At 33.1% G+C, this 10,833-nt stretch overlaps 1 protein-coding gene and 1 pseudogene across 1 annotated transcript; both read right to left on the reverse strand.

The window, feature by feature from the left end:
• Positions 1 to 5,395: 5,395 nt before the first annotated feature.
• LOC131172978 (secreted RxLR effector protein 161-like) lies at positions 5,396 to 6,047 on the reverse strand (annotated as a pseudogene).
• Positions 6,048 to 7,003: 956 nt separating this feature from the next.
• On the reverse strand, positions 7,004 to 10,320 carry LOC131172979 (uncharacterized). Its single transcript, XM_058134614.1, has 6 exons — positions 10,131 to 10,320; positions 9,474 to 10,061; positions 9,123 to 9,432; positions 8,324 to 8,507; positions 8,113 to 8,266; positions 7,004 to 7,362 (listed from the first exon to the last, which is right to left on the reverse strand). The coding sequence occupies exons 1-6, from the start codon at positions 10,318 to 10,320 to the stop codon at positions 7,004 to 7,006; spliced, it is 1,785 nt and encodes a 594-aa protein (XP_057990597.1).
• Positions 10,321 to 10,833: the final 513 nt, after the last annotated feature.

Raw genomic sequence — 10,833 nt, forward strand, 5'->3', positions numbered from 1 at the left:
TAAATGAGGTATGTTCATGTGGTTAAATTATTGTAATTGGACTTTGAAAATTCTGAGTTATAATGTGTATGTTCAGAGACGTTACAAGCTACCTAAAATGACCAAAATGTATTGTTATGTTTGTTAATGGTCTGGTACAAACCAGAATTGGCATGAAAGGATTAGCTTGGTAAGAATAGAATATGTAATTGGTATGTAATGAAGAGTGTGTAGCAGGGCAGTGGATGTTTTAGCTTAGAACCTTAAGTGTTTAACTCCAATTGGTATGAGACCAATTGGAGGTGAAACTAGGCACAAAATGTGCCAACTTTCATGAATGAAGCTTACCTAAATTCTACCTAGATGGTGACTTGAAAAATGATCAAATCCAGATTAGTGACTTGAAAGCCTAAAAATTGACCATTTGGGCAGTAGTTAGTGTTTTGACCATAACTTACTCAAAATAGGTCCAAATGATCTGAAATTTTTGCCATGAATAGTTTAGACATAGATCTACAATTCTTATGAAGACACCAAAGCCCAGAAATGGCCAGAACTAAGCCAAATAGCTTGCACAAATTCAGGTACCAAAACTGGCTGAACCAAAAGTGACCTAAAAATGACCTAAGCCTACTATTTTAGTGCATTCTGTCCAGCTTTGGTAAATTGACCATATCTAGGTCTATACAACTCAGAATGACCTCAAATTTTGCTCCGCATGCAATAAGACGTAGACCTACAAGTTTGTAGTTTGGACCGAAACCCGAAAAATGAGGGAACTAGGTCGTCCGGTTAGGTCAAATTAGTATACCGAAATCCGGCAAATTGCAATAAAATGCAATATACTTGAAAGTAAATTTGGTAACATGTACCAATACTAAAAGGCTATAAAATGTGACATATTGGTAACATTAAAACTTATTCCCCTATAGTGCATTAAAGGTCGACATTAAAGGTTGACTACTAAAAACAATAGAATTAAATAAATTAATTATTGAACCTTATTGTTAGAGACAGTTTAAATGAGTACTGAAACACTTCAAATTGTGTGTTTCAGTTAGCAAAGACTCAGGGAAGGGGAAGGAAACACTGAGTCAGGGCCAAGAGACATTTATCAGAGGTTTGTGCACAACAGTTATTTCTTTCAAATTTTTCAATGGAAATAAATTATTACTATTTGTATATTATTGTTTTAAATTGTGGAAATTTGTTTGAATGGATATTTGATGGATACTTAATGCTTGAAAAACATTGCAAATGGTTTGAAACCACAGCTATCATGTATATTGATTGAATTTCTCGCTAGCTTGTCTAGTGGGATGAATTGACTTTGAATTCCCTCTCTGGCTGAAGTGTTGAGGTGTGTGCTTGTTGAGGACGAATAGAATGAGTACTCATATTATTGCTAGCTAGCTATGTTATTCCTCACTAGCCATCGGCTTTTGGGACGAATTGAACTTTGGAACATGATTAAGCTGTGTGTGTGATTTATTGATATTTATTGTGATATTGTGAAATGGAGTTTAAATTCTTTATGACATTCATTGTCTTTGAATTTAACTATGGTTTTAAGTATCCACTATTTATACGACTTATGATTTATGATTTAAAGTTGCATTTTATTAATGTTGTGCACCATTGAGACATTGGCTCAGCGATAGCTTTTCATTGCTGTCGTAGGTAGACAAGCTGATAGGACAGCAGACTAGGCTGCTAGTGCTACATTGAGAGTTCATCGGGTATATTGAGTATACCATACTTTGCATTTTGTATTGTAATATATGTTCACTGTATGTATATATTGTTCTTGGGTTTGAGCAGTTGTAAATTAAAATTGTACATTGAAGTTGTAAACTAAATTTGTAAATTATTTTGGCTTGTAAATATTGTAATATATTTCTTTTATCTCAGCTTTTGAAAGCAATAAAAAATTATTGTGGATTTGAGTTGACAAATGTTGAGAAACTTATTGTGTTGATTGGATATTGGAGTTGGGGATTGAACAAAATATTGGAAGTGCTTTTTATAGGTTTTTGAAGAATTATTTTATTCAAAATACAAATGACACTCTGCCAAAATTTTTACATAAATTATTAATACTTTAAATGTGTTATCTGGTTTCACTTCAGTTAAAAATTTTTTTTAACACCTGTAAATAGTGCTCACCACTGTAAAAAAAAGTAAGAAAAGGTTTAAAATCCCTTGTAGTGTATTTAATGGGTTATCAGTAGACGAAGTTGGTAATTCATTAGGTATACTATGGGATCATGTTATGCCTTACGGAGGGGTAGGGTGTGACATAATGAATCTAGGAAAATCATAAAAATTCAATTGTATAACTATCTACATATGTCATGTAGGCAAGAACTTGCTTTGAGACAAGCTCCCCCTATATGCGTGCACACAATCATTCAAAATGCAATAAAGTTGAGAAGCTATAAAATAACTCCCCCTAAATATGATATTTAAAACATTTTGAAAATAACAATATAAGTAACATGTTAAACAATTTGCAAGATCAATTCATCCAAGATCAATTCAATCATCATATATAGGATATATCAACCATAAGTTAATCATAAAAGATCATCATCATATCTTCAACAACTTTCCAAAATAAGTCCAAAGTATCAATATCAGAATATAAACCATGCAACCACTGAACAAAATTAGTTAATTAAAAATGTGCCCAGTTTGTACCTAGTTAACTAAAAACATTCTGTCAGTTAAAACATTTTCCTATCTTCTCCTAATTTCTTATCTTCTCCTAATTTCTCATCTTCTCCTAATTTCTCCCCCTTTTTGACATCAACAAAAAGATAGATTTTTTCTTATTTTCCCTTATTTTCTCCTCTTTTTGAAAGAAAAAAAAAAGATACAACTTTGAAAGTCATAAATCATATTTCAAAAATCTCAAGGTTTATTCTTACTGCTAAGAATCATGCCACTTCTCTTAAGGTGAGTAGGATCAACAACTTTGGCTTGTTTCTTCTTCTTTGGAGGAATGGGTAGGCCTGATTTTCTAGCTTGTGCTTTGGTTCTTCTAGAGCCATATTGCATGGGTAAAGAGATGGATGATTTAGGTACTGGTTGAGAGGTAGTAGGAGCAGGGTTTGGTTGATCAGAGGATGGGTCTTGTGACTGCTCTTCTTCCTTATTCCCAGTAGCTTCCTTCTCCTCTTCTTGTCCTAAACCATTTCTGCTTCCACTTTTCCCATTCTCACTGCTGCTGTTGCTTTTAGTATGAGATGAGGAGGATTCTCTTGTTTTTTCCTTATCAAGTTCTTGTTCTGCTTTTGATTTCTCTTCTGCAGTTTCTTACTTCTCATCATTTTTCTCTACTTTTTTAACCTCAGATAGCTTACTTTCTTCTTTTTCCTTTTCAAAAGTTTCTACATGCTCCTCTTCTTCTTCTTCTTCTTCCACTTCAGAAATTTTTACTCCACTTGGTCCAGCAGCCTTTGCATTGCTAGGACCAGCAGTACCATGTGGGTAGCTTCCAAAATCACCAAATTTCCCAAAAGATTCACCAAACAACATTTGAGCCATTTTCTTCATGAACCATTCCTGTCTACCCAATCTATTAATCAACATACCTATCTTGGCATTTTGCTCAGCCATAATTCCTTTCTGTAATTCATGAGATTTTTCTAAAATGCTCAAGCTCAGTCCACTTATTTCTTTGATTTCCTTTATCATTTCCAGATTTGCTTTACTTATTTTCACAAAATCTGACATTTCTAGCTTCATTTTCTCTTTCTTCTTAGAGCTTTCCCCTTCATCTATCTTAGAACTTCTCTCTTTTAACTTGCTTATTAGGATGTCTGATTCTGTTTCAGAATTGATTCTGATTCAGATTCAATCTTAATCTCAGTATCTTCTTCTTGCTTTTTCTCGTCTTTCTTACTCCTTTTCCTACCATCATCAGCCTTGAATATCTCCTTAATGGGGATAGGATTGCTAAACTTCTTTTCTTTGCTCAGATCAACTCCCATAGCTTGAAATACAAGAGTCAAAGGCATAGCATATGGCAACCTTCTATGCTTACTAGACTTAGCAATCACTTTGAAAATTAAAAATAGCAAATTGAATCTAATTTTGTTGATCAAGTGCCACAGGATGCATAAATCAAGGCTATTTGCATATGAATGACTACCACTTTTAGGATTGAGCAAATATCGAATGAAGGATTGTAGAATCCTAAAATTTTGAGGCACTAAACTCATATTGGTGATTTTGTTTTCGAATTTACCCTCTGGGAAAATTGATAATTGAAATGCCTTCTCATCATATCCTTCAAGCTTCTTAGTATCTTTGAAGGTTCCAATCCTATTTCCATCATTCGGTAGGTTCAAAATAGAGGCTAAGAAATCTACATCAATAATATGACTTTTCTTCTTAACTTTCACACCAAAACTTTCTCCTTTAACAACTTCTTTTATACTTCCATAAAATTCTTAAATTAAATAAGGATAATAATATTCATTCAACTCAGAAAATTCCATCCAGCCTTGAAAAGTAAATAAATCTTCAAATTCATAAGGCAATTCAGAAAATGAATCCCATTTAATGTACCTTGGCTTGAAAATATTTTGTTGCACAAAGGGTTTCGAAGCAGGGGCCTTCTCCATTTTCCTCTTTTTCTTGAAAGGCTCTGACCCAGCAATACCCTTTTCTTTTCTTTTTCTTGCTCGTTCTGTCACTGTCTCTGTTTCTTCATCACTGTTCTCAACTTTAGTTTCTTCTTCTCTTTCCTTTTCGGATCTGCCAGCGGCTTTCATAGCATCACCCATGAATTTTCAAGGTTTGATAGCCACTTATTTTACCCTTGCCATCGATTCTTAGAAAATTTCAGAGAGAGAGAGAAGTAGCGGCTTGAGGAAGGACGAGATTTTACCATTTAGAGATTTTGAGAAGGAGAATTGAGGGTTTCTGGTTTTGAGAGAAATCTAGGTTTCTAAGAGAGTAGAGAATCAATATGCAGCAGGAAATGAGGTAGTTTTTGAGAGATTGATTGAAATGATATATACCAAAAAAAAATTTCAAATTTTGAAATTGTGTCAGTTTATCATGGAGAACCGAGAATCCCTTTTTGCCAAAACCCAATTTTACCCTTTAAAGTCATAAAAAGTGCTTAACTGTGCTTAGGGGTATATTTGTCCAAATAAATTATAAAGAGAGCGAAAATACCCATTAGAAAAAAATAATTTTAAAACAGGCGCATTTTCTCAAATGTACACAGAAGCAAAATTAGTTAACTAATTTTGAGAGCCAGTTGGCTAAATATTATACAGGTATAAAACTAGACAACTGCAGCGAGAAAGTAGTTAACTAAAAACACATATACGTAGAATATAGCACTAGCAACATATTTAACCAAATTATGCACCAAATTAATATCAAATGCAACAAAATATCATTTAATAGCTTCACTCATGCCAAGTTCCCTTCTAATCCTACAAAAGTTTTCCTCATTTAGGGGTTTTACAAAAATGTCTGCAAGTTGTTGTTCTGTAGGAACAAACTCTAACTCATTGTCACCATTTTGAACATGATCTCTAATAAAGTGATGTCTAATTTCTATATGCTTTGATCTAGAGTGTTGGACTGGATTTTAGTTAGGTTGATGGCACTAGTGTTATCACACCTTATAGGAACATGATCAACCTTTATATCACAATATTCTAATTGTTGCTTCATCCAAAGAATTTGTGCAACACAACTTTCTGCAGAATGTATTCTGCTTCAGTAGTAGAAAGAGCTACAGAAGTTTGTTTCTTACTATGCCAAAACACTAAGGCATGAACTAGGAATTGGCAAGTACCCGAAGTACTCTTTCTATCCAATCTAGTTCCAGCAAAGTCAGAATCACTATATCCAACCAGATCAAATGTGTCGCACTTAGGATACCATAAACCAATTGAGTGTGTGCCAATGAGGTATTTGAAAATCCTTTTAATAGCAATTAGATGAGATTCCTTGGGACATGATTGAAACCGAGCACACAAACACACACTAAAATGAATGTCGGGTCTAGATGCGGTTAAATATAAAAGTGAGACAATCATACTTCTAAATAGCTTTTAATCAACATATTTACTTTCTTCATCCTTTTCCAACTTGATGGTGGAGCTCATAGGAGTTTCAATACTCTTCAAATCATCCATCTTGAATTTCTTTAGCATATCTTTGATGTACTTGGATTGATTAATGAAGATGCCATCATTGAGTTGCTTAATTTGTAGTCTAAGGAAAAAGGTAAGTTCACCCATCATGCTCATCTCAAATTCATTTTGCATCATCTTAGATAAGCTTTTGCATAGAGAAGCATTAGTAGCACCAAAAATAATGTCATCAACATAAATTTGAACAATAAGCATATCATGTTTGTGTGTTTTTATGAAAAGTGTGTTATCTACTTTTCCTCTTTGAAAATCATTATCTAAAAGAAACTTATTAAGCCTTTCATACGAAGCTCTAGGGGCTTGCTTCAATCCATATAAGGCCTTTGTGAGTTTATAAACATGAATAGGAAATTCATAGTTTTCAAAACTTGGAGGTTGTTCAACATGAACTTCTTCATCAATATAACCATTCAAGAATGCACTCTTAACATCCATTTGATATAACATAAAATTTTTATAACATGGAAATGCACACAATATTCTAATAGCTTCAATTCTAGCAATCGGAGCAAAAGTTTCATCAAAATCAATACCTTCTTCTTGATTATATCCTTGAGCTACTAATCTAGTCTTATTTCTAATAACATGCCCTTTATCATACATTTTGTTCCTAAAAACCCACTTAGTACCAACGATAGAATGATTTCTAGGCCTACGAATAAGTTTCCATACTTTATTTCTCTCAAATTGATTGAGTTCTTCTTGCATAGCAAAAATCCAACTCTCATCACTTTGAGCTTCATCATAAGACTTTGGTTTAAGTTGAGAAACAAATGCAATATTACCAAAGTATTTTCGCAGTTGAGCGCTTGTCATCATCTTTTGTGAAGGGCTATTAATTATGTGCTCCTTTGGATGATCTCCGTGATATCTCCATTCTTAAGGTAGGTTACCATGATGTGGTTCATCAATTCAATATTTGGCAATACTTCTTGATCGCCTTCTTGATCTTTCTCATTAGCATTATCATGGACAACATCATTTCCAATTGCACTTTGGGGCTTATCAACAGGTTGACTTTGTTGCTTTTGAGTCTCATCCCTTTTTCTTCCAAAAATTTTACCTAGTTCATCATCATCACAAATAATCTTTCTTTCCAAGAATTTGTTAGTTTCATCAAATACAACATGAATGGTTTCCTCAACTAACAAAGTTCTTCTATTAAAGACTCTAAAAGCTTTGCTATGCATTGAATATCCTAGAAAAATACCTTCATTTGATTTTACATCACTTTTTGAGGTTATTCTTCTTGTTGTTCAAAATGTAACACTTACAACCAAATGCACGAAAGTAAGAAATATTAGGCTTCCTCCCTTTCCATAACTCATAAGAGGTTTTCTTTAAGATTGGCCTAATCATTGCTCTATTCAAGATATAACAAGCAGTGTTTATGGCTTCTGCCTAAAAATATTTTGGAAGGTTATGTTCACTAAGCATTATTCTTACCATTTCTTATAAGGTTCTATTTTTCCTCTCTATAACTCCATTTTGTTGTGGGGTTATAGGAGTTGAAAAGTTATGAAAAATGTAATTGTTTGAACAAAATTCATCAAAAGATTGGTTTTCAAACTCTCTCCCATGATCACTTTTAATGGAGGAAATGGTTAAGCCTTTTTCACTTTGTACTTTCTTACAAAAAGATGTAAATATACTAAAAGTTTCATCCTCATGTGCAATAAAATATGTCCATGCATACCTAGTATAATCATTTACTATGACCAAAGTATATGCTTTACCACCAAGACTTATAGGTGTAATAGGACCAAATAAATCAAGATGTAATAACTCAAGAGGTCTAGATATTGAAACAACATTTTTTGATTTGAAAGAAACTTTGGTTTGTTTCCCAAGAGAATAAGGCTTGCAAACATGATCTTTTTCAAAGTTAATTTTTGGCAAACCTTTAACAAGATCATATTTTAAAGTTTTGAAATTATATGCATACTACCATGACCAAGTCTTCTATGCCACAACAAACTATCTTCTTCAAGAGATACAAGATATCTTTCATTTTCATTTTCAATAACATTCAAATCAAGCAAATATACATTTTCACTTTTAGGTGCAATGAATAATCTGCGATCATCAAGCAAACTTCTAATCTAACAATATGTAGAATTAAAAATAATTTTGTAACCTTTATCACATAGTTGACTTACACTAAGAAGATTGAATTTCAAACCTTCAACTAGTGCAACATCCTTTATGCTTGGATTCTTCCCAATAGAGCCACTTCTAATGATATAAGCTTGGCCTTTGTCACTAAATCTCACATGTCCACCACTTTTCAAGGTAAGGTTTGAGAATTTTTCTTTATCTCCAGTCATGTGTCTTGAGCAAGCACTATTAACATACCATTGTTCACATTCTTGCTAACTTCTAAGACATACCTAAAATTAATTGATTATTTCTTAGGTACCTAAGCAAGTTTGGGACATTGGGGGTTAAAGACATTAGGAATTGTTCCTTAAAGAACCCAAATCTTCTTTTATCTTTGAGGAACCTTTCCTTATGGGACAATGACTAACCATATGACCATTTTGGTTACAATAGAAGCAAATAACATTTGGTATTGAATAAGAGGAAGCTTTCACAAAGAAATTTTTGTATTTTTCATAGTGCATGAATCCATCATAATCAAGACTAGATTTTTGACTTGATAATCTTTGAGAACCAAGTAAAGTATCGAGAATTTGAGTGCCATTGGTGAATTTAGCTAAATCATTTGTCAAAGATTCCACCTTGATTTCTAGAATCCTATTTTTCTCAATGAGTTTTTCATAAGCAGTTTTTGAATCTTCTAACTCCTTATTCAACTCATCAAATAAGAGCATTTGATTTTTATAAAACTTATTTTATTGCATAATAATACTCATAAAATTATTTTCTGATCTTAAGGAAGCAATTTCTTTATTTAAAACAGAACATTTTTTCTTGTAAACTTTGTATTCTTCATACAATTTGGAAAATGCATCTTCATAATCTTCAATACTAAGAGAGTCATAATTATTTACCTCAGTGTTGATTTCTCTTTGTTGAGAGCTTTCTGGTTTATCCTCTTCTAGAGCCATGAGACAAATGCGTGCAACCTCCTTGTCACTAGAGTTATCACTTGAGGAATCATCACTGTCCATCCAGCCAGCAACCAAAGCTTTCTTGCTCTTGTCTTTTGAATTCTTCTTTTTCAGTTTAGGATAATTTGGCTTGATATGGCCAGGTTTATTGCATTCAAAGCATTTAATCTCACTTTGATCCTTGCTTGTTTCACCTTTGGGAGAATACTTCTTTAGAATTTCTTATATTTGGAACCTCCCTTTTTGAATGCTTTCTTGAATCTTTTTGTAATCATGGCAAGATCATATTCATCACTTGAACTATTAGAGCTGTCACTTGAGGCAACCTTAAAAGCTATAGTTTTCCTTAATTCATCCTCTTGGTTTGACTTCAAGGGAATTCCTCTCCTTTTATTTTCATCATCTACATTGCTTTTACTCTTGTCATAAAGCATTTCATGAGTAATGAGAGAACCAATCAGCTCATCATAAGTGAATTTGGAGAAGTCTTTGGTGTCAAAGATCACTGTCACTTTTGTTTCCCATGATTTAGGTAGTGACCTTAAGACTTTATTGACTAACTCTTCTTCAGTGAATTCTTTTTCAAGAGCTTTGAGAACATTCACCAGATCAGTAAATCTTATGCTCATTTCGGAAATGGTTTCTCCAGGTTTCATCTCAAATAGTTCATATTCCCGAACAAGCCTATTAGCTTTTGATTCCTTCACTTGATTAGTCCCTTCATATGTGACTTTAAGTTTATCCCACACTTCTTTTACAGAAGTACAACTTGAAATACGATTATACTCAGTTACATCAAGTGCACAATGAAGAATGTTTAAAGCTTTAGCATTTGAAGAAACTTTCTTCTAATCAAGTTCATTATATTCATCTTCTAGTTTTTCTCTATAACCATCAGCATGCAATTCTAATGGAATTTCAGGACCTTTAACAATTCTTTGCCTATCAATAGATTGAATAAATTTTCTCATCCTAACTTTCCAGAAAGAATAATTAGAACCATTAAACAAAGGTGGTCTAATGATAGAGTGTCCTTCAGCTAAAGGTGTAGGGATACCAGCTGTGTTAGATGTGCCAGTCATTGTAGGATCTCTCTAAGGTGTTTAAAACTCAAGCAAGAGAGACAAGCTTTGATACCAATTTGTTGTCCCAAAGAAAGTGACCAAGAGGGGGGTGAATTGGATACTTTAGGCAATTTTTCAGTCCTTGCTCAAGACTAAATGAAAAATGGTGGCTTTGCACTTCTATGTATGTATATAACTCTGTTTTTAAGATGTAATTTAAGTGAATAAACAAGTTATACACAAATATCAGCTCACACACAAAATAATCACTTAATGTCAAGTGTATCTTTTCACATAAAAATCAGAATTTGCAAGTTCAATTGTTCATGCTCAGAATTAACTTAATAAAACAAATTCTCAACGCATTCAATATATATATATTGAGAGAAATAAAGTATTGAAAATTAAAGAGTTAAGGGAAAAAGAGAATCAAACACAATGTTTATAGTGGTTTGGCTCTCTTAGCCTACATCCACTCTTCCCGAAGTCCCACTTTGAGAGTCACTCCACTATTTGATCTTTTCAACAGGC

The sequence above is a fragment of the Hevea brasiliensis genome, chromosome 14 (genome assembly GCF_030052815.1).
Source record: "Hevea brasiliensis isolate MT/VB/25A 57/8 chromosome 14, ASM3005281v1, whole genome shotgun sequence".
Lineage (NCBI taxonomy): Eukaryota > Viridiplantae > Streptophyta > Magnoliopsida > Malpighiales > Euphorbiaceae > Hevea > Hevea brasiliensis.